The sequence below is a fragment of the Rissa tridactyla genome, chromosome 7 (genome assembly GCF_028500815.1).
Source record: "Rissa tridactyla isolate bRisTri1 chromosome 7, bRisTri1.patW.cur.20221130, whole genome shotgun sequence".
Lineage (NCBI taxonomy): Eukaryota > Metazoa > Chordata > Aves > Charadriiformes > Laridae > Rissa > Rissa tridactyla.
In genome coordinates, this window is record NC_071472.1 from 6,060,442 (window position 1) to 6,085,315 (window position 24,874).

Sequence of the window (24,874 nt, forward strand, 5' to 3'; positions counted from 1 at the left end):
GACCTGTTGTCTGGCTCCAGCTGCTGGCACACAGCTGTCTGTACACACAGTGCACACGGAGCAGAGACACGCACCCACGGAGACAGAAATGGAGTTTAGCAGGAAGACAGGCCTTTTTATACCCTTATCCCTTATTATTTAAATGTAGCATCTACTATTTGTTCCCAGGCACTACAGGAGAGGCCTTATTAGAATATGTGTTCAGGACTGAAGCTGTCCAGTGTTACTTGTCAGAAGTTTTCTTACAGTCTGACTCTGTGCAATTATCTCTTTACAGCTAATTAAAAGTTTTCGTGTCAAAAATATTCTTTTCCTGTAAAATATAAAAAAAACCCCTCTGTCGTTGAAAACAAGCTAAGAACAGTTAGTGTATTTTTGGCCTTTTGGTGACACTGCTTCTGTTACTTAACAGGAAACTTCTTCGGTTATATAGGTGAAAGCTCTCCTTATTGGAAAATAGATTGGAGATAGTACATAACTGACAGAGCCTACCATACAACAAATATTTTCAGTTTTCTTAGAAAGACTAATCTGTTTAAAATTCATTAGTGAAATGCCCAAATCTAGGGGTCTTTATTGGAACGCTCTTAATATCAAATGGAAATCTCTAGTTCGTCATGTTCCTTAATCCCTGCTACCTCAAATCACCTTTCTTACCTTTCTCCCCTCCCAATCCTCCTCATCTGTGGATTGCTTTCAAAGACTCTCATTATAATTTTTTGTAATGAGCTGGTTTTCTAATTATAGAAGGAAGACAAGACAAGCTGTTACTTGTATTAATGGACATGAAAAAGGGAACGCTATTAAACTTCTAGTTTTTTAAGAAACTTCTTGAGTTTCATGATTGTTCTGACACTAATGATGAAATATTACCTCAATGTTACCCTATTACTTTGTGGAATTTATGTAGTTGCCCAAATTTATCTGTTTATTTCTTTAATTTAAAACAAGTGAATGTTTGAAATTTTTTTCCAACTGTGTCTTATTGAAATATAATTTGAAATTATTCTGTGTGCTTTGATATTTTCTTATATCTCTTTTCTTTTCCCTTTCCTCTCACCAGAATTCTGTTTTGGACAGACTGGGATGCAAATTTTCCTCGCATCGAATCCGCTTCCATGAGCGGAGCGGAAAGAAAGATCATATATAAAGATATGGATACTGGAGCGTGGCCTAATGGCCTTACTGTAGATCACTTTGAAAAAAGAATAGTATGGACAGATGCCAGGTAAAGTGATAACAGTGATAACAGTATTCTTCTTATCTGTTTATAAATCCTTATTCTTACATAGAGAGATGTGAACTGCATTGTAAGAGGATTGTAGTTATGTACGTTATGTACATAAAGAGTCTTGTGTGCAAATGTACAGTATATATGTTTCTTTAATTCCATTACTATTTTATGTAATTTCTTCATGGTCTGTACCAACAGACCTTAATGGCTCTGACCAGGCTTCTCAGGGACCTCCCCTCAACACCCTGCCCGTGGTCCCAGGAGCCCATTTCAGCTCAGCCCTGGAACTCAGCCCCTGCCTGAGTGACACCACTGGAGCGCAAGTCTCCAGCCCAGCACTGCCGGGCAATGGGCCCTGTTGGTCCAGGCCCCAACCCCCAGGGCGGCTTCCTGGCCTGAGCCATCTCATCACCACAAACTTTTCTGCTGATTTGGACTCTTGGTTGAACCTGGCTACCTACCCTGGGGCCTGCCCTGCTCGCCTTGCTCAGGGACAGTGGGATGTGGGCCTGGACAGTGAAGCTTCTGCCCTACCGGCTGTGGTATCGTCCATAGCTTCTGACTCCCTGTGCCTTACAGAGCAGCCGCCCCTTTGCATCCCTAGTTAAATTAATAATGTGAACTACGTCATCTCTGAAGTTAATGACTGCACTGTAAACATTCTTACCACCATGCAAGAGTAATGCTTTTATACGTTTTGCACCAATCTTGTAATACTTGTGGGATTTTTGTTTTAGCTTTATTTAATCTTAAATTTGGGGTTATCTTGTAGGTCAGATGCCATTTATTCTGCATTATATGATGGAACCGGCATGATCGAGATTATACGGGGTCATGAATATCTTTCTCACCCTTTCGCTGTTTCTTTGTATGGGAGTGAAGTATATTGGACAGATTGGCGGACCAATACACTTGCAAAAGCCAATAAATGGACTGGCCAAAACGTCAGTGTAATACAAAAAACAAGTGCTCAGCCTTTTGATCTTCAGATATATCATCCAAGTCGTCAACCACAAGGTGACTACTTATAGAATAATTAAATATTATTCCTATGAGGGGAAAAAAAGTATTCTTTTTATGTACAAATACCTGTATATGAATTTGCCTTCAACTGGCAATTATTAATTAAATGTCATATTCAACACTAGTGTTCCTTGGGTGGCAACAGAATCTTCATTCAAACCAGAAGCTTCTTGGGATCAGTGTCTGTGAATATTGCCCATTTGGACTCTTGTTCTTGATCTGTTACAAATATAGTGCTGAACCACACTTATTTAAAAGGCTTCCAACTAAATTATTTTTTTAACTGGAGTAACTAGTCTGACAAAAGTAAACCTAATAGTGTTAGCCCTCTTTCTCTTGCTTCTCTCCAGAGAAAGATGAACTTATCTGTGAAATAAACAGTGTATATAATTCTTAGGTTTAAATATTCACTTTGTGCTATAATTTGCCTTAATTTACTCATTCACTTAGAATCATAGAATGTTTTGTGTTGGAAGTGGGACCTTAAAGATCATCTAGTTCCAAGCCCAGCCATGGGCAGGGACACCTCCCGCTAGACCAGGTTACTCAAAGCCCCAACCAACCTGGCCTTGAACACCTCCATGGATGGAGCATCCACAGCTTCTCTGGAAAACCTGTTCCAGTGCCTCACCACTAATAATTTCTTCCTAATACCGAATTTAAGTCTCCCCTCTTTCAGTTTAAAGACATTACCCCTTCTCCTATCACTATATACCCTTGTAAAGAGTCCCTCCACATCTTTCCTGTAGGCCCTTTTTAGGTACTGGAAGGGGCTATAAGATCTCCCCGGAGCCTTCTCTTTTCTGGGCTGAACAACCCCAACTCTCTCAGCCTGTCTTCACAGGAGAAGTCCTCCAGCCCTCTGATCATCTTCGTGGCCCTCCTTGACTTCTCCATCTCTATTTACTTCTTAGTCGTCTTTTTCACTCTTAGGACTGCAGACTACTAGTTTTCTACCTAAATAGCCCCAACTGGGTGTTGTCCATAAACTGACACATTTCCAAAGTGTATCCTATTCACTCAACAGCTTTTATCTGAAAATAACATTTACAATTTTTAATTTCAAATTAACACAGTATGTCCTTCATGGGAGAATTAACTCAACCTGCCGGAGGCATGAGTTGGAGTTCAAAACTTCACAAAGTACCAAAAAACTTAGTTTTGGCGCGCATAACAATCAAAACTGAAAGGAATTTCACAGTATATGCATTAATTAAAAAGTAGGAAATTCTTTAATTATATCTTGATACATTATTTTGTAACTTTAACGTCCCACTTTCATCTGTATAGAGGTTACCTCTTTGTGTGTGTGTATTTCCATTTCAATTTTACACCAGCTTTTATAGCGTGACATCTATTTATAGCAGAGCAGTGCTGTATAATTATGGTAAGTGCATAGGCTTTGTCATTAGCTAGATAGTCCAACAGTAGTTGTGTATTTAGTAATCTTCAGCTACAATAACTAAAGATAAAACTGTATTCTTGAAAATGAAAAATGACCAGATTTTATCTATCTGGTTTAATGAAATATTCTATTTAATTCCTAATGAAAAATGCAGCAACCTGTTAAAACTTAGCTCCTTGAGACAGATTTACAATGTGTCACATAGGTAAAAAGACTAATGATTTTCCTATAATTTCAGCTGAAGCTTCAAAAGATTTTATCACTGAATAGTGAATCTCTCATTCAGATGGTCCTAGGTGTGAAACTTCATGAGGACCAAGAAAGTAATCACAGAGTAGCCCATTAGTTGCATATCTAATATTTTTCTAGAGTCTAACTGTATTTATTACTTCTCTGAGGATTATGAGGATTAAAACCACAGGTATTATATTTAACTGGTGCAAAATTATTTTTCACTAGATTTTCTGGCTTCGGTTATGGCAATATATAGATTGTAAGATTGTATCTAAGCATGTTGCTAATAACATAAGCAATAATTAAATCCAAATTAATTATATAGGGACTTGTCACATTTTGCTGTGATTTCATCTTGAAACCTACCTGTTAGTAGCACTATCTGCTGCTGATCCAAACACAGCTTCCTGCATTCCCTCATACTTCCTTTTTTCCCCAGCTGCTCTCCAGTTGAGTATAGGTGAATCCAAGATACCAAGATACTTAGTACAATGCTGACAGCTGGCAATATTCTTCTTCCTAACAGTTATGTCCACTTTTACCACCATTAAAAAAAAAAAACACAACAGAATTTTAATTGGGCTTTATAGTCCTTCCTTCTCTGAATTTTCAACCGTTGAGCTTTCAAAGTCCCTGTATCCCTGACTTGGGAGACCTAAATGTGAACGGAAATAGTTGGAAAGTGTTGTTACATGATCATTTACTAGGAGTCTTTGGATTTCTGAATCAGAGGCTTGACTTAATTCACTGTGAAATAATGGGGATGAGGTGGTTAGCTGAAGTAGTAATGAAAGGATATGATAGGACGCTGAGCAGAAGAAAATGATCCTCATTAAACTTTTTCAGTTATTTTGTTGGAAGGATACTTGGAGATCAGTTCTCTCAGCGTATCCCCATGTAAAATGAAGAATTAAATAAAGTGACATTTTTTGATATGACTATAGCTGCATTGAAGTTTAAAATAAATTTAAAGTTACAAAACCAAATATAGGACAGGAAGATATTATTATGATATTGCTGATAATTTCAAAACCCATTCTTGGAAAGAGATACATTAGAGTACTGATCAAAAAGAACAGAGCTCAGAACCTCTCAAGCACAGCTGAAATGCCAGCTTTCTCAAAATAATCCAACTCTTCAATATAGCTTTCCTGTACACACGTAGCAGCCATCAGAGGGAAGAATTAAGTCTCTGAAGGCTTTTTTTGTATTCTTATATGAATAACTCATGGGTTATTTGTAAGCAACAAAGCAGTTAATCAAGAACAGAACAAGTTATGATTAATGAATGAGGTGAGTTACTCTTTTATTGAGTTGAGTTTACTCCAGCAGCTATTCTTCTGCAGCGGTCTTACTGCCTCCCATTTGCCATAAGGTGTCCATTCTTCCCTAGTAACTTTACCGTCTCAAGTTCTCCATCACCTGTCTGAATTTCTGTAGGTTATTTAGTGTAAACGGCCTTAAGGATAAAGGTAATCTAGGCTGTGAATAATACATGTTTTAGAGATATCACATCTCTAATACTGCATAGTTATTGTGCGAGTATATACTTAAACATATACCTTTGTATATAATCTACTTCACATATGCAAATGTATGTGTACATTTTTCCCTTTATTTTTATAGATTTGAGTTTAATGTTACATTCTGACATGCTTGAGATAGGACCAGGTGTATTATCTACTAGTAAATTAGGTTCTGTTGTAATAGGACACATATGGGCCATATCTAGCTATTGAAGCTCTTTGGATGTGCCCTGGAAAATACCAATGCTGAAAAAAAGAATTGAATATGTGTTTTTATTGTGAGATATAACAAAGGACAGTGACTTAATTTATATGTAAATATATGAAAGTAAAAACTACTACTGGAAGATGACCACTAATTAGTTATAGAATGTTCCATGATCTCTGGATAAATTTAAACTCTTTTGCCAAAAAGTTGATGGTAGTGGAAACTGCTTTAAAATTCCCATCACGTATACTTGGGTTTTTTAATATTGAGAAATGATATTTTGTTTTTTTTTTTTTCACCTAGGGTTGGTAGTGCTCGGTGAGCTATTCATACTTCTATGTTAGTAGGTTCTGAGCAATCTTTATTTGCATATATTAAATTCTGACAATTTTGTATGGCTTTGTAAATGTCTTAGAACATTAGTTATACATAGAGCACTCTGGATATAGTTCTAATGTAAATGAGTACCAGGAAGTAACATTCTCCCTGCCCACTAGTAGTCAAAAGATTTGAAGAATTCTCTCTAATAGCATGCATTGAAAAAAGGAGAGCAACGACTACAATTCACCGTTAGTTCGGGAGTCTAAGCATGATGACAACTGCGGTAAGGACTCGCAATGATCAACTCCTAATCTACCTTGCAATATGTGACTTGCTGTCAGGATACATTTTTCTGATGGTTTTATTTTAAAATAAGTATGAACTTGGATTAAAGAAGAATGTTACTGTTTTTCAGTGGTCGTTAGGTTCCTTGAGCTTTCTACTTTTTGAAATAAGCCTCTTAAGAGAATTTAGTCTTCAGGCCAGGGTACTGTTCCAACAAAGCCTTCTGGACAAAAGAGTATGTATGCCCAGGATTTTAATTTATGGATGGAGTAAATATGTATCTCTGCACACCCTTTTAATGTAGTAGGTTTTGCTATTTTTTATAATTAATCACTTCCTGAACCTTAGGGTTTTGAGGAACCGTGTTCTATATTTGATGTTTTCACAGTAGCAGTAGAGTTCCCATTAGCCATTTCTTGCTGTCAGAAAAACTCAACTATTTTCTGTTTGGCCTGGGGCCAGGCAACGTCTTTAGAGAGAGACCGTAGCCGAGGGAGACATCAGTCAGTATTCCATAGTCACTGATACCTTGGCCTCAAGGCAAGGTATAAGGTGTAGAAGAGTTTTCAGCAGTTCTTTGCCAGAATCAAGAAGTTCAAATATCAGGTTGTGTAATTGCAGCTTTTATTTTATGATGTAGGAAACACCAGATTCCGGTTTATGATTGGCCTTCTGGGTTTGCTCTAAATTATTCTCTTTCAATGGAAGCAATTTCTTTCTGCAAATCTCCAGTATCTAGCTTTATTGGAGCTAGAGAAAAATGGTGATACTATGTGATTACTTCTTAATTTTTCCTTTGAATTTGTAGCAATTTTGCAATAAATGAAACAAGGTAGCATGCAGTTTAGAATCCCAAAATAAAATTAACGGTAGATTTACATTGCAGAACGTCAGTATAAATATATCTCTGAAGGACAAACATTTTTGTAGTCTCAGCTCCGTAGGTATACATCTGGGTCACCTGTGTAGGTGAAAGGTTATTAGCTTTTAAAATATTTCATGCAACTTATTTTGATTGAAATACAGTAGAGCAGGGCTAAATGAATTCCTGTAGCCTAAAGCAATGCTATTTCAGTTAATCTAGGACAGGTGCTAATTTAAGGTAGTGAAGTTATACTGAGATGTTTGTGTGGATGAGGGGTTCATCTGTCAGTAAATCACAGGGTAATGTGGAAGGCTTCATGATCTAACGCAGAAGAATGTCATGTCTCAGGAATATGAGTTTGAGACCGACTTATCTTCAAAGAATCAAAGCTGTGTTTCAGGATCACTATTAAGATAGCAAACACAGGTTTTCTAGGAAGAACGTTTTCTCAACTACCGTTATATTTTAAAAATTCACTTGCTGCAGGGAACAAGGTCTTCTATTTTAGGCACAAGAAGTTGTACTTGTACCATGAGGTGTACTACTGAGGATAGTGATGAGAGGAGTAAATATAGTGCATTGGAAGGATCACAGCTTGAAAACAGTTAGAAAGCTGTGAATTCCTTACACGTTCCCCAGTTTTCTGCATTTCTCAAGGGTATTACTTTGAATTAAAAATAATAAGAAAAAAACAACATGGGCGTGACATTATTTTTCTGTTTGCAGATTGAATTTTTATAGACTAAAAATCAGGACAAGCAGTATAATAACTGCTGAATATAAAATATATTGGTACTACTGGGCTCTTTTGTAATTAAAACATGAAAAACATTTAACTTTGTAGCACTGTTTTGTTACAATATTCTATTGAGGCCTGGATTGCCAGCTGTTTGAAATAAATAACTTTTTGCAGAAATGTAGCTTAAGATGCAGATGAGCAAAGTTTTGACTATTTTATTTGGGGGGGGATTTAAAAAATTTTATTAGTTTGAGATTTTATCACAACATTCTTGTGCACATTCTTTTTGCTGCAAAACCAGCAGCAAGATTTGTATAAGTATTATAAGTCATGCAAAACATGAACAGTCTTTCTGAACTTTAAATTGGATTCCTTTGTGCCTTGTGAAAGTTCCAGTTTTATTTTCGGAATTATGAAAGCAGTCTTTTCTGCATGTGTCTTAACTCAGCATCCTGTCTTTGACAAGGGCCGATCAGTGCCTACAGGAAAGAGCGGAGCGGAGGGAAGATAACAGCCGTGCTCCTCCCGTACAGCCTGTCAGCATCCAGTAACCTGTAACTCAGTGACTGTTGAACCTAAAATGATATCTTTGTGCTTCAAAGGCTTTAAAGCCTTTGAGTGATTCTTCTTGCATGAACTTTACTAGTTGACTTTTGAACTTACACAAACTCTTCATGTCTACAATTTTTTGGGCAGATGGCTCTCGTGCGTAATTATGCTCTGTGTGAGAGAGGACCTTGTCTTGCTTGTTTGCACCCTAATACTTGATAATTCTGTTCAGCGTGTCCTAGTTCTTGTAACGAGAGGGGTATTGGATAGCCATTTCATAAGTATAAATATTATCTGTTGCTTCAGAAAAGGATCTTGGAGGTATGGATGCTATTTCAGTGCTCACCCTTGTCTACGTAACTTGAGATTGTTTTTTTTCCCATGTGTATTACTATACATGTATTGAGTGTTATCATATGTTTTATTTCTCGGTCACTCTGTCATGTAACTCTTGCGCAGCTTTTCGCACTTGGATTTAATTTCATCCTTTGTTACCTCTTTTTTTTTTTTTACTTTAACAGTAAATTTCTGGTTTTTTGAAAGTTTTCTATAAAGCGTACCACCTGCTCCTAAAACTAATCTTGCCTTTGGCCTTCCCTTGTGGTAATACCATAGCATTACAACATTTGTTATTCTTTTACGTCTGTGTTTCTTATCTGCCTAGTTTGTCAGCATATTTTTTAAAGTCAGACGTTCCAAGTAGCCCATGCTTAATTTTGGAGTTACATCATTTATTACATTTTTCTGTTTGTTTTGGTGAGGGTTTTTTGTTTTGGTTTGTTTTTTTTTTTTTGCAGTACCCTTTCATCTCAAACTGTACGCTTGGGGGGGATCACAGGGGGGACAGAGAATTATTAACAAGAGCTTTCAGAATTACTATCATACCATATACAATAGAGTGTCATGAATAATTGTGCAAACTGTGAACTAATAATATTATTGTTTGTTTCATGGTGAATATGTAAATTTTTCTTAGGTGTTATACTGACTAATTCTTCAAGTGAATAATGAAAAACTGAAGTAGAAATAGTGAATACAGGCAATAAATATGTATTTTAGAACTAATACATTTTCTGATCAGTCCTAATTTGTAAATTCAAAGATTAATTGTAAATCAGATATAATCAGGCAGTATAAAGATTTTAACTTGACTGAGTACAGCAGAAGAATCTTTGGCCCTATGGAAAGCAACACTACAGAAAGTGTTGACAGTGAGCAGAGGATTAGATCTATAATTGGTTTTAAATATGAGTGGGAATAGATTGTCAGCAATTTAAAGTATCCTTTTGATATAACTGTAGTGCATATATTTGAAGGTGTAGGCAGAATTTAATCATGTTGTGCACCATTCAAGTATAAGATTAAAATTTTGCCTAGCTAAAATCTGATGCCAAGAAGGGGTGGATTTGGTATGAATTTCACATGGAGGATAAGTTGGTCCATAGCAAATGCTTATTCAGGTGTTGTCAGAGTAACCGTTCATTTGTCAACTGGTGGTAGAATGTCTGAGGGGTTTTTTATGGGCTACTGGTCAAGAAAAATAAACATTTTGTTTAAATAATGTTTTAGAGAGCAGTCAAGAAGAAATATGATGCAAAAGAGTGACATAGGTATATCTGTGCACGGTACCATAAGAGAAATAGATTGACAAGCAATCAGCAGTGGGGATCAATTAGATAATGCAAAAGACTGGCCAGTTGGTAAAAATGCCAGTTCTGTGGGTTGCCATGATCAAAAGGAGAACAAATTGGTGGAAATGATTAGGAAAGGAATAAAGAACTGCAGGTAGTGAACTGTGATGGCTATATAAATCCATATCGCTCCCATATCTTGAATACTCTGTACACAGATCGGATAAAAGATGCCAAGAAAGCTTGACAGGCTGATAAAGAGTATGGGAAAGGTTTTTGTATGAGAACAGGTAAGCTGATGCTTCTTGAAATACAGCTCATCGACAGGCTTCTGTGTGATGCCAGTCTGTGAAATCATAAATGGCATGGAAAAAGTGAATAAGGAATGGTTAGGTGGGTATTCACAATAGAAATAGAAGAAAGTGTTAGAACTAGCTCAAGGAAATACAAGAGCCGGATTTTTGAGAGTCAAAGCAATAGCATACCTATTTGCCTTCAAGAAAATTAGTTTTTATTAGAACATAAAAAATGGGCTTAGCCGTTATTCAGTGAAAGCAGTATGAATATGAAAGGAATATATGTATATGTGTTGGTATAAGTAATTTCTAGGTTATGATGGTTTAATCTTCCAGTTGTGCGTGCATGTGGAAGCAAATATGCTTTATAACACTTCTTTCTTTTCCACCAATTTTGTATTCCATGATACACGAAGGGAATTGTGATATGGACATATAGTACAAAAATTGTACTGTCTCCTCTTTGTTGTGGCTTGTAGCATACTTTAACCACAACTCCTTCTTTAACATGACAGTTAACCAGCATGCCTTTTGGTTTTTCTTCTATATGTTCTTCTATTTGAATTCCACACTCAAATAATAGCATTGGTAGAGAAGACCATAATGGTCTGCTTGCACCTAGGCCCAAAGCAGATCCTTGTCACAGACAGTTGTATGCATATAAAGAGGCTGAGGTTCCACTGAAATTACTGGCTTCTGTTAGCAAATAAATTAAAGGAAATGCTTTTCACAAAATGTATGACTAAATTTTAAATCTCGCAGAAGCAGTGTTAAGAATGCCAAAATACGCAGGAAGCTGAATCACTAGGTGATCTCCTGGAATCCCTTACAACAATGATTCTGTGATCTTCACAATATTGTCAAAACCCGAAATTATGTTTCACTTTTGGTGTGCAGTTCATAGAGAGAGATGACCTGTATTTACTAATATTAATGGACCATTAGTAGTTGATTCTTATTTTGAAGGGCTCTTGGAACCTTCTTAACTTCAGTCTCTTTTCTTCAGCTTCACATTTTTTATCTTCCATACAAAGTTGTGAACTTGGGAGAGATCACTCGATTTTTTCACATTGTTCCTACAGATTAAGAAAAGTGATGAAGTGAAATAAATATTTCTCTGTTGTAATTTTTGAGAACGGCAGAATCAAATACAGCCATCACGTAAGGATAAGAAGGTATTTACAGTCCATTAGCAGCCAAACAAGATATTAAGTCATTAACCAAGAAGAAATATCTTTAAGCTTATTGGGCCGGCTGATTTTTTTATTTATTTGTTTTTTTATCAGAGATTTAAAATAGCTGACAGAGAGGATATGGGATGCTCCTTTTTAGTAACCTTAGAATAGCGGGAGAAACTGCAGAGGCTGGGAGAGTGCTGAGTGGCCCCGGTGCTGCCAGAGTTTGAAAGGGGCAAATGGGACGACTTTACAGAAAACTGTAAAACTCTGTGATTTTTTGATAGGAGGATGGAAGATGCTGGATAGAATTCCATTAACTGTTTATCCAAGGTTTTGAAAATTTCTTTCTTCCTGTAGTACTGGTCAGACAAGTAAGTAGTTAAAGGATACAGGAGTCGGTAGATAAATCTAGGGAAAGCACGCATTGATTTAAAAGAGATGGCTCAATGAAGCAAGCCTTGAGTTTGTCTTCATATTTTAGGGCTTGAATTTGAGCTAAATTTTTGTCATGAAGAAATTCAAACATCAGGTTTCTCTAGTTATCTAATTACTTATATTGCAGGCTAGCACAGCGTTGGAGGAATATATTCTAAACTAATTGATTTCGTTAATTATAAGTTTGTCTTTATGAGTCAGTCATTCCCGCTTCCTTTTTTCAGCACTGTTAATTTTCTAAGATTTTTTTAGTAAATGGAAAAATCAACATTACTTTCTCTGTGTGTGTAATAATGAATGAAGATAGTAAGAACAGTTTCTAGGTTTTGTAAACTAAGTCTCTGGTCAGCTTTCTTTCTGCTTTTTATAGCAATTTTTGGCCATCTTGTTCAATCAGTGAAATATAGGAAGCTACCTGAAAAAAGCTACACTTAAGAGAGGTTTTTCTTTGAGAAGAGTAGAGATAGTTTGGCGTGGTTTTTTTTTCAAATTATCTTTGCACGTGAGGTTTCCAACTATATTCCAGTAGGCAGATCAAATTGAGAAGGAACATCGAATCTGCCAAAATTTGTTGTATAATGTAAGCTTTGACCCTTCACAAAACAAAATTTGTTGTTCAGGTCCTCGTCATATTAACACTTTTTTTATCCCATGTGTCCTGGTTAGGAGTGTACAATTCTTTACATTTAAACATTATAAATAGACTGCAGAATTAATATCTCACTGGGAAAACTTTATCCAGTGGCTTCATGAAATTCGAATGATAAATTTTGTGGTTGTACTAAAAAATAAAAAAAAAATAAATGCTTGGACAAGAGTTGAATGTGAGCCTATTAGCATAGAGAAAGTGATTAGAGTACAAGCTCAGTCAGTCAATGAGGCTGGATTTGTCTTCAGACAGAATTTTCACCACTCTCTCACCAGTGTAGCTTATGCTAGTTTGACAAACCTTCATCCCAAAAGGTGTTTTAATATTTTGTGTATTTCATTATTCACTTTTAGCTTCCAATCCGTGCGCTGCTAATGAGGGCAGAGGTCCATGTTCTCACATGTGTCTGATCAATCACAACAGAAGTGCTGCGTGTGCATGTCCACATCTGATGAAGCTGTCTTTAGACAAGAAAACATGTTATGGTAAGTTTTCCTCCCAAAGCCTGACAGTTGTATTGATTTTAGAATCTTGAACTGGAAAAATTAAAATACATACTCTTAAAAACAATCTCTACAGTGCATTTTAATGATATATTTTTAAAGGGACATCTACTTTTTGAGAATTGATAACTTGTATCAATATACGATGCGTGTGGAGCTTTGATATTTATTACCACAGCTATTTTTTCTGTTCCTCACATGTATAATATCTTAGTAAAACTTATCTCTGCAAAACAGAAAGATTTATACTGCAAAGTGTGTCATCAAAAAACAATGAGTCAGGTAAGCTGAATAACAAATAGGTGCTTAATAGCTTAAATCTCTACCCGTTCTTCTACAATTTTCTTAGTTTCATTTTCAAGCATTAAAAAAATGAAATGAAGAGTAAATATTAGACATACAGCCTTGCAGGGGCGTTTTGTAAAAAGTTACAATAAACACTTTAAAGCTATAAAAGCCCTCAAAATGTCAAATAATAGTGTCTGTTATCTGTAAAATCTTGTACTACGTTACTCTTTTCAGTGTTGATTAATAATATTTAGGAAATTAAAAAAAAAATATTTTGTTGTATAAAGGATATCGCGGGGGGGGAAAGCTACCTTTACTCTTCATTCACAGAAATTGACTCCAATAATTTACACTGTTGATGTATTAAAAAAAAAAAAAAAGCTCTGTTTTGCCTTTAATGTATCGCCCTTTTTCATTAGTGGGTTTCTAAATTAGAAAAATTAATGTGTTCTTTTTCTTCTGCCTATTTACTTTTCACCGCTTACACACCTGTTGTGCAATTCCTTCTGAGTTTTGTTGTTTGCAAAACTTCCCTGTAAAGTGATACTCTGTTTCCCTGAGATACCAAATGTTAATGTCTGTTACGATGTACAAACGAAACAGCATTTTTATGATTGGGAGAAGTGTGGTAAAATGTTTAAAATAGCATTTAACTTTTTTTCTGTAGACTTGCACAAGACCATTTCACTTTTGTGGTGTGGTTACATCTTGTCTTGTGTCCAGAATTAATATATTTTTCCTGCGATTTTTACACCTCCATAACATATGTTATTTCTCAGTTGTCACTAGGCTGCAGATTTTCTGGAGATATTAAATCATTTGTATAAACTTTATTTACACATTTGTAGAGTGATCTCAGATGAACGGCTGACTTCTGTTAAGGATGTTGTGAACAGGATGAGGAGTGATGTTTTCCTTTTTTCTAACAGAAAGGAAGAAATTTCTTCTTTATGCAAGGCGTTCAGAAATTAGAGGGGTGGACATAGAAAACCCATACTTCAACTTCATCACAGCCTTCACTGTTCCTGACATTGATGATGTGACGGTCATAGACTTTGATGCTGTTGAGGAACGCTTATACTGGACTGATGTGAAAACACAGACCATCAAGCGTGCTTTCATTAATGGGACTGGCTTAGAAACAATTATTTCAAGAGGTAAATAACATAACATTCCAGTAAAAATAATTCATTATAGGTAAATGTGTGTTATAAGGATGCTAAAGTAGGAGTGTGCAAGTTCTTCTTAGGTATATCTTTCACTGGTATTGAATAATTGATCTAAACAATAAGAAAGCACAATTTTGTTTAGGATTCTAGTTCATTTTATTGATTCATAATTCATTTTTATTTAAATAAATTGGGATGTAATTGTAACATTGCTTTTATACAAGATTGAAATGTGTAGTAAACAATGGAAATAATGTCTCCTGGGGATGGTAGAAAGAAAAAAGATGAAAAGCAGAAAAAGAACAGCATCCTGATGTAGGTTTGCATTGAAGATTTTGTTGTGGATTTTTTACGTCCTTTGGCTTTCTGTGCCAACCTAGCAAAGAAATTAGCTCCATCAGAGTTACTTTTTCTTTCTAGTCCATGTAGATTTTTCAGCTTTGGGGCACCATCAGTGAAATACGTGCTATGGTGGCTTTGTAATTTTGGTGCTACTGATGTTAGGCATTTACCTGTTGTCGTCTTGCAACACGTGTCATATTCAAACTGATTGCCATCAGGCTGCTTGCAGTACTTGGCTGCCATGACAAAGTGGAGTCTTTTGATAACGTGTCTTTGAATCCTGTATACGTTTGTTCTGTCGTTGGTGCTTCAGTTACCTAAAATACTACAATTGAGGTTTTCCTTTTTACTGAGCTTTTTCATTATAGGTAGGTTGGTTACAGCAATAAAAGGAAACAAAATATTGCAAATGGAAAATCATGACTGGCTGTTTTTTCTGCCGTTAACACCTTCATTGTTCTGACACTTTTGCTCTGTACTTTGAATACAGAAACTTAACGGAGTGTAAAGTCTATACCTGATTGCTTCAACCCTACGTCAGTCACTCTGGTACTACAGTGATGCCATTTGTTGTCCTCGCTAGTGGTGCGTTTTGTTTGGTAGTTTTTTTCCAACCACTGCCAGTTCCTCTCCTGGCAGCACGTGGTGTTCTTCTATTTTATAATGTAGCTACCTGCTCGGAAATAGGAAAACCGTCTGACAGGGACTACGTGGAGGCAAATTTTGAAAACTCTGGTTCCTCAGCAATTAAATGTATGTTTGAAGGGGAAGAGGAGAGAAGAAGTAACTCACTTTTGTAAGATCAGATCTTTTCCAATTTTTGAGAGCAGATAAAAAAAAAAAAACTGAAAATTTGATTATTTGGGACTTCAGAAAATTAATTAAAGCTCTGCCCCAGGTGTCGCTTTAGAAGAAATTTGTTCTGTATTAGCGTATTTTGGGAAATCATTGGATAAATATGGCAATATCCCTACTTGACTGTCTAGATTGATAAAGTAATTCTGTGTGGGTAGCTTTATTTTTCCACTGCTATCTCAAAGACAACTTTAATAACATTGGGAGACGTTTTTCAGTACCAGTAACAAGAACAAGATTTAGAGTGCATCATAGAGCGTTTCATTACATCATGAATTGAGGTGCTCAAAAGAGAAAGATTTGTTAGTTTTTTGAATGGTAGTGGAATAAAACCATTGTTTTACTATGCAAAATATGTAATGAAAAATCACAAAACTTGCCAAGAAACTTAATGAAACTTAAAGAAACTTCCTATGTGGGAATGTTTCTGTTTATCCTGCATTCTTTCATATTCTTTTTATTATGGTAACTTCTGTGGTGGGCTTTTGTAGGGGGTATGTTGTGCCAGATGTAACTTATTATACGTAAAATTTGCAAAATTATAATGTTCTGGCACATCAAAATGTTATAAGGAGTACTTATTATGTGAAAATGATCTCATTTGTTTACAGTTATATTTTCATATTTCTTATAAGAAGCTTAGTAAACACATACTAGTGGGATTCTCCTTGGATGAAGGCTTATGCCAGCGTCACAAAGATGCCAAAGTCATACTTTAATCTTTTTAAGAGTATAAAATGCTTGTTTTCTAGTTCCTTCAACCCCCAAAAAACAAACTAAAAAGGCAGGGGATCAATTTAAAATGGGTCAAGGATATGTATTTGCTATCCTCTGTTACATCCTCTAAAGCTGGCAAACTGCCCAATGCCCGATCACCGTTTGACCTTATGTATATGCGAGCCAGTCTGCGGCCACATCCATGTTAGTTTGTCAATGATAATAATCCTGTCGGTGGAAGTAACCACATTAAGTTGACAAAGAGATAGTGTACAAACTATGAACTGCAATGAAATCATTAAATCACCCTTGGCCTGGTTCCTCATCTAAAAAGATGCAGGCCAATGTGAGCTATGCCAAGAGAGAGCAGCGTGTTGGTGTCTAGATCTTGAGCAATGATTTGATACCCATTATTTAAGGCAAGTATATATTAATATATATATTAACATTTTTTAAATTAGTGTCTTGCTAAGGAAGGCTACCACATACAAAGACACTGATGAACTGCCAAATAAATCATATCTTACACACGTTTTGCTACCTCAGGTAACACTGGTGTTGTGGATTAACCCCTCGCACAGCTGCTCGCTCACTCCCCACAGTGGGGTGGGGAAGAGAATCAGAAGAGTAAAAGTGAGAAAACTCATGGGTTGAGATAAAGACAGTTTAATAGGAAAAGCCAAAACTGCGTGTACAAGCAAAGCAAAATAAATAATTCATTCACTATTTCCCATCGGCTGACAGATGTTTAGCCATTTCCAGGCAAGCAGGGGAGTAAGCTGGAGTCTTCAAAATCTTCAGAAATAAAACCAAAAAACATCTTCAGTGATGTAACTACTTCCGTACTTATGTGCTGTATCTGTTTTAATTTCAGTATTCTGTATTGAGCCTTCTTGGTGCTAAAGAAGGAAGTAGGCTTTTAAGCGTCAGCATAGTTTTCTTTTAGAAAGCCACTTAAGGTTCTATGTGTAAAGTATAACTCTCAACTAAAGAAGTATGAACCTTCCTCTTATGAGTAATTCTTTTGTTTCTTAAATATGATTATTGAACCTCTTAATGGAGGCTAACTCATTCTACGTCATCACCTCAAAAAAAAAAAAAAAAAAAAAAGCAACCAAACCACAACAAACCACGCTTTTTAATAGGACACTGAGTAATAGATGCTTTCTTAACTAGAAAATTACACTGCAAAAATTCAGCGTTAGTCTGATTACTATTCTTGGACAATTGATTTTATGCTAATTTTTTGAGAAGTATTTATGGGGGATTTCCCGAATCTTCAGTGCAGTTTTCATGCTCTTATTGTAAGTGTATGAGGCTCCAGAAGAAAATTAATGATTACCAATTCTTGGCAACTAGTTTATAAACACATCTTAATGGAATATTGCACAATATTGTTAACAAACTGTAGCAGAAATTGTTGGGTTTTTTTTCACCAAGACTGAGAACAATCTAGAAAAAAATAATCAAAAGAACAACTACTTTCACTTTTTACAGATATTCAGAGTATCAGAGGTCTTGCAGTGGATTGGATATCACGTAATTTATATTGGATCAGCTCAGAATTTGATGAAACGCAAATTAACGTGGCACACTTAGATGGTTCCTTGAAAACCTCAATCATCCATGGAATTGATAAACCCCAGTGTCTTGCAGTTCACCCAGTAAAGGGGTAAGATGTCTGTTGTTTTATTAAATAAACTCAGAACATTTCTTCTTAGTTCAGGTTTTGAGTTTGCTCATTCTGTTTTCTTTCAAACTTAAAGTAAATGCATGCCTTTGAAAGATTTTATTCAGAATTTCTTAAATGAGTACTGCTTCCCTACCAAAGCTTACTGTTGATTAAATCATATAGCTCTCAGTTGTATATTTTGCCTGCTTCTAAACTTATGAATATTTTCAAGACCGATGCATTAAAAATACTGTCTACACAAAGCAACGTTATAAATATGTTCATTTCCTTCTTCAGTAAGCTCTACTGGACGGATGGAAACACAATTAACATGGCAAACATGGATGGCAGCAACAGCAAAATACTCTTTCAGAATCAAAAAGATCCTGTTGGTAAATACCTTTTTTCCTGTTTCTTTTTTATTTGTTAGTGCCTTATTATGGATGTTATGTTGAAATACTATTTAAGTATATCATGATTTTTTCATATCCTATATAACAGTGATAAGAAGAGGCATAAAGACATGAAAAACGTGGATGTCCTTTTCTGTTTCACAATTTAAGATATTTTTGGCCCATTCTAATTGAAATCTCCTGTAGCGAGTTTAAGTATAGTATTATTAACTGCTAGGGTGTTACAGTAGTTGTGTAAATTGAAGGTGAAGGAGAACACATCTGTAGCTCTCAATCTTTAGATCATGGGTAAAAAAAAAAACATAGAAAGCAGGATTTTAATAAGTTATGGATATATGTCAGAGGATGACTGGAAATGTAGAACCTTCCTCACCAGCTCCATGATCAAAAGATAGTCTGGCTTCTAACTTTTCACATACAGAAAAGAGCAACAGTTGAAGCATAGGTTTCATATAATGACTTAACCTCCGTTTTAGTTAAAATAGTTGATGATAAATTACGGCACTTCTATGAAAAAAAAAAAGCTCTCTCTCTATTATTTATTTATTTTGGGCTCAGACTTCTTTCTTTTTGTAATTTCATTTTTTGGAGAGCTAAAGTGGTTACGTCAATTGTTGTTGCCTTATTAATGGTGCATCAATAGAGTGATTACATTTTAAAGCATTTATGGGTTTTTATAACTGAATGCATTAAGCAAGCAGAAGCAAAAATGACTTAGTTAAATAAGTCAATAAATATGACATTAGAGGAACACGACGTGCATTTTAGACCCTAAACTCAAAGGATTTTGCAGATGTTATTTGGTAACTCTTTTACTGTTGATTTGATTTTTTTATCTATGCTCTTGAAGAGACAGTTATCTATTTATCTGGAGAAAAAAAGAGCGGTAAACCCACTTAAAATTAGTGAAGCATAAACACATTCAATAATATTAAAACAATAGTAAGAAGTAAGGCCGTGTGCAAAATTTTGCACTGAATACCCTGTGATCATAGGTCACAAGGTCCTAAATTGCAGAATTGCAGTCCTTATGTCTGTCATTGAGTTTGTTCTGAGTAACAGTAAAGCCACTGAGCCAAATACATGGTAGAACGGTAAGTGCTCCCTTTTTTTTTTTTTTTTTTCTTAAATGTAAGTATATCAGTACTGTCAACGGCTGCATGAGCAAATCCACGTGGGTTTTGTGATGTTTTTCTTCATGGATGTGTACGGTCTCACTGGTGCCAGATGGACTATTCATGCCGTTAAACATTCCTGTGAGCCATGTAGGAATGAATTCGACTAAGTTTATTTTGCTTCACCACAGAGTTGCAAGTGAGACAATTTGTTTTCTTGCTGTAGGATCACATAAATTTTTAACACCTTTGAGATCTGATAAGAATTACCTTTAATAGGTTATATTCCAGATTGAAAGTTCTTATTGCTTAATAATGAGACCTATTGCATAATAAGGAGACCATAGGGATTTAATTGTTTTTCCCTTCTTCTTGGCAGTCTGAAGATGTGCTTAATTGCAAAGTATGTAAAGTCTAGAATATGTAGTATGTAAAGAGTGTGTGTATATATATACGTGCACGTATGTAAAAGGAAAATAAATCTTGCGCTTGTTTATTGCTGAAAATGTATTAATTGGTATACATCTTGGCTCAGTTTAATTGTCAGTTAGGATGGAAATGAAAGCAGATTCTGAGGAAAGCAGGTCTGAGGAAAAATGATCAGATACACTATAGATAAAGTGAGTATTAAATTTCCAATGTCAAACTCTAAATTCAAATTTATGCAAAATGCCTGTTTTAATGGGTTAAGTTATTCTTACCGTTAGCATAAGACGTGCTAATGGTAAGAACAAGAAAACACTGCTAAAGAGCCAGAGAGTAGCAGTCTTAAAACCTTAATTTAATATTTCATTTCTAACTGAGAAACTGTCTTTCTCCATAAGTGAAATTCTAGTTCATGCAGTGCTCATTTTGAGTATTTGAGGAGCAAGGTGAATGATCTAATAAGTGAGTTCACAGGGGAATTCCTCAAAAAGACAAATATATGGCCTATTAACGTTGATGTCCTGATAACTGATGGGGTTTTTTAGTTTTCTTGGGACATAATTTCAGAATTTGAAGAACGAGCAAAAGTTTTTCAGTCTGTGACCTGAGGTATCCTGACGGATTCTTTTTTTCTGTTGGAGTTCTAGCAAAAGGAGACGATTTCAATTAAAATAATTTGTTTTAACACCAAGAGTATTTAGTTTGGAGATTTTGGAAACTGATAATCTTAGGATGACAGATTGTTTCTCTTCTTTTTATCTGAACTGGTACATACTAGATATGACTTGCTAGTCCATTCTGCAGTTCTAAAAGTCTCCCGTTGAATAGCTCTGTTGAAAAAGGAACTAGTCCCTGGAGTCCCATTAAAATGCATTCTTAGGGATTCAGAATTAGTGCTGAATTTTATACGTTATGAGGCAGATCATTTGATCACTGGTGTCTTGAACTTATTTTCAGCTAAGCAGTTGTTTGTTATAAAACTCTAAATCTACAAACCATTCATCCGTTGGATTGTTTTTAAGGGTTGTTTGGGTTTGGTTTTGGTCCGCCTCCCCCCCCCCCCCCTTAATGTATGTATTTATTTATTTATTTATAGATTTCAATCCTTACGAACAAACTTAGAGTTCTCATTTTGCTCATGATTATAGTACAGCCCTGTTTGCTGTTTAGCTCTTCTTGTTTCATTTCCTTGGCTGATTCTCTACTTTTGGATATCCCTTGCTAATTTGTTCTTTCTTTTGAATATATAGCATAATCTACAAACAGAATGGTTGCAGATGCGAACAAAAAATCTTCTTGAGACTGGCTCTTGAAGTTTTAGTCTTAAATTTATTTTGTTTGTTTTAAAACAGTTATTTCCTAAGTATGTATGTGCATTTAGCAGAGAAATAAACCTAAGGGTTTCTTAATTTTAAGCACTGTTTTTTCGCCTGAAATGTAATCTGCCATAAACAGTTAAAAAATCCTTTCTTTAGTCGCTAAGGTGGTAAATGTGAACAAAAATTCCAAATGCTGTTCCTATTCATCTAAACTGTAATAACAGTGTCCAACATTTAATTGATTTAGGTAATAAGAATCAATCCCATCTTTAATGTTCTTGGAACACACTGTTCCCTTAAGAATCCTCTGGTTTTTAGAGAACATTTGCACAGGTAAACATAAAGTTATGGGAATATTTATTATTTAAATAATAAGTATATGAAAAAAATACTATCAAGAGTCATTCACTTGAACTTCACAGATGCGGGAAATTAAAACATCAAGCTTGATTTTCTGGCAGTGGAAGCTAAGATCCTGTTACATCTATGGCTTTAAGTTTGGTACCTCTGTGTATTGCTGGGATAATTGCTGAAATAGTACCGTATTTCTGGGAATTTGGGAAAGGAAATTGGAAAGTGCAGGTGAAAACATTGTGGCCTTAGTCATGGTAATATTTTATTTTTTTTTTTAAACTCAACGGAATACTCCGAGAGCAGTATTTCACAATCCACATGCTAAGGTTGACTTTGGCAGCTGGGGCATAAGGTGATGAATGCATCAAGAGTGTCTGTTATGCTTATGGTTAGTAAGTCACCCATTTTCATTAGGAAAAACAGGACAATTCCTGAAAAAATCTAAATAAACACGCTCTGCCTACATAAGAAAATATGTTTTCACAAAGGTTGGTAACAGGTGGAATGACACAACAGGAAAATACTTTGGGAAGAAAAATGTGGTAGACTTGGGTAGAAGGGGATAGGAATGTTATTTCTGTCAGTTGCTGCTGTGTTATTGGAATACTCATGTGTAGAAACACCAGTTTAATATCTGAAGTAGAAAACCTGACAAGATAACGTTGTAATGGCTGTGTAGATTGCATTCACAGCAACCCCATAAATAGATCCGTCTAGGTGAAATCGGTGAGCAGCTGACTGGTAGCAGTCAGGAGTTACAGGGAATAATAAGTGCTGTCTATCTTGGAGTCTATACTTCCATATTACCTCTGTAACGCAGAGCAAGGCTCATCCATATTGCCAGGAAAGTTTCCTGTGCTAGGCCTAAGTGCTGCTTCTCTCACCTGTGGCGCTGTCTTTGTGCTGTGGGCAATGCTTGTTGTACAAGCAAGAGAACACGTATGTGCAGAGAGACGCTGCAAGATCCATCTCTCCTGAAGACACCACTTGGTATCCTTGTCCTCCCTGGAGCGTGCGTTGCTTTTCTTCTGGGTGATACGCTTGCAGAGAGGGGAAAAAAAATACCAGTAATTTTAAAGGAACTGGAAAGTTGATTTTGAAAAGCTTGGAAAGTTTTGGCCTACTATGTCAAATGTGCGTAAAGTAGTGGCACGATGCCAGCTGTATACTGCAGCACATGCCCCTGCTGTCTCCTGTCAGGACTGGGAAAATAGATCTGGCTTTCCACAGAGAAGCAGTTTACAGGATGGAAGAAGTACTGTACGATATCAAGGTTGACCTATGGACTGAAATACAGTGGTTTTTGGCAACTTGCTGCTGGACACCTAACATGAGTTCTGGGAAAAGTCTAGTATCCAAGCAAATTATTATGGCATGTATTGTCACCAAGCCAAGTGTATTTCATGGTGGAAAATCTCCTGATACAATTACTTGAACATTTTTAAAGGGTTATAGAAGTCTGAAATACATTATCTCTTAGTTCTTTGCTCTTACTTCCAGGAAATTATATGCTTTGTTTGTTTAGTAGTCTATTTTGCAAGTATTTTTATTTCTACAGTTCTCTTGCTTCTAACTCCAAAGAACTGATTGTGAGGTCAGTTCACTATGAAGCGAAATTAAAATTAATACTGTAAATTTATTGATAAAATATTAAATTAAATTATTAATACTAGTATTAGCTTTTGTTATTTCAGCATTCTAAACAGCGGGCTGTGCGTGCAAGGAGAGAAGAGGCTTTTTATAGTTCTGAATCACAAAAAGGAGCTTGTTTTTGAAGGCTTTATGTATTCATAATTTTAGAACATAAATGATGGTTTCTGGTTCACATTTAGTAGCAGTTAATGACCTTGCTTAGGACCTCAGTTCATTCAAGTAATTGTTCATTGCCAGATAATATTCTTTCATCAGTCAGTCACTGATTGATTTCTGCAGATGTTGGGAGAAATAAAAGGCAGAAATCTTTCTAAAAGCCTGTTTTTTTCACTGTGAATGGCCAAGTTTGTTTGGTTTTCTCAATTGCCTTTTTCAAAGTTTGAGTGGATAGATAACATAATTGTGTGTGTATATTTCTTAAATACACTTTTATTATGAAAACAGCTTAACACTAAGTGTATATTATCTATTCAAGCCACAGTTAAAGTTATATGTGTTAATTACAGGTTTATCGATAGATTATGGGGAGAACAAACTTTACTGGATCAGTTCAGGAAATGGAACCATAAATAGATGTAACTTGGATGGTGGTAATCTTGAAATAATGGAGTCAATGAAAGAAGACTTAACAAAAGCCACAGCTTTAACTATTATGGGTAAGTCCAGTGGTAATAACTTAGTTTTTAAATTATTGGAAGCTAATTAATAATGAAATATCTAAAGCTTGGAGAAGCCATTGTTCCTTTAACGTAAATAATACATACAGTACATTCAATAATGAGAATGTTTTGTTTGTGAAAAACATTTTTATATTTCATTGAACAGACAGTTTACAATCTGTATTACAAGGATATGTTTCTAAATATAGTCTTGCATACATATACACAGGACGAAGGTAACCGACTGATGACTTTTATTACCTGTAGCTACTTGTAAAGCATGTTGGAAGGAGGTGTGTTATGCTGTTTATTTCAGAGAATTATCTATGACCTGTTTCTTCTGCTGCTCACTTTTCTAATAGAGAAATCATAGAATCATCTAGGTTGGAATGGACCTTTAAAATCATCTAGTCCCGCCATCAACCTAACACTGCCAAGTCCACCACTAAACCATGTCCCTCAGCACCACATCTACTTGTCTTTTAAATACCCCTAGGGATGGTGACTCTACCACTTCCCTGGGCAGCCTATTCAAATGTTTGAGAATCCTTTCGGTGAGGAAATTTTTCCTAATATCCGTCCTAAACCTCCCCTGGCACAACTTTAAGCCATTTGCTCTTGTCCTATTTTAGTTCAGGATAGCCCTAGTTAGTGGCATTATCTTGCGCTTTGTGAAGACTTCTTTGGGTTATGAGTTGATGATTGATGGTTTGGATTTTCTAAAATTCTATTTATTAAATCGGTTAAAAAAAAAAAAGTTCTGTTTTTTATACTTTGCACATTAGAAATGTTTAGAGTGTTTAAAAATGTA

General features: G+C 35.7%; 1 protein-coding gene across 1 annotated transcript in view; it reads left to right on the forward strand.

The window, feature by feature from the left end:
- LRP1B (LDL receptor related protein 1B) overlaps nucleotides 1-24,874 on the forward strand; it is a 749,025-nt gene that overhangs the window by 510,258 nt on the left and 213,893 nt on the right. The window contains exons 26-32 of the mRNA XM_054208041.1: nucleotides 1,064-1,228; nucleotides 2,007-2,251; nucleotides 12,932-13,063; nucleotides 14,299-14,526; nucleotides 17,950-18,124; nucleotides 18,422-18,516; nucleotides 23,911-24,060. Of these exons, the coding sequence (XP_054064016.1) occupies nucleotides 1,064-1,228; nucleotides 2,007-2,251; nucleotides 12,932-13,063; nucleotides 14,299-14,526; nucleotides 17,950-18,124; nucleotides 18,422-18,516; nucleotides 23,911-24,060 (1,190 nt within the window). The remainder of the gene's footprint in view (nucleotides 1-1,063; nucleotides 1,229-2,006; nucleotides 2,252-12,931; nucleotides 13,064-14,298; nucleotides 14,527-17,949; nucleotides 18,125-18,421; nucleotides 18,517-23,910; nucleotides 24,061-24,874) is intronic.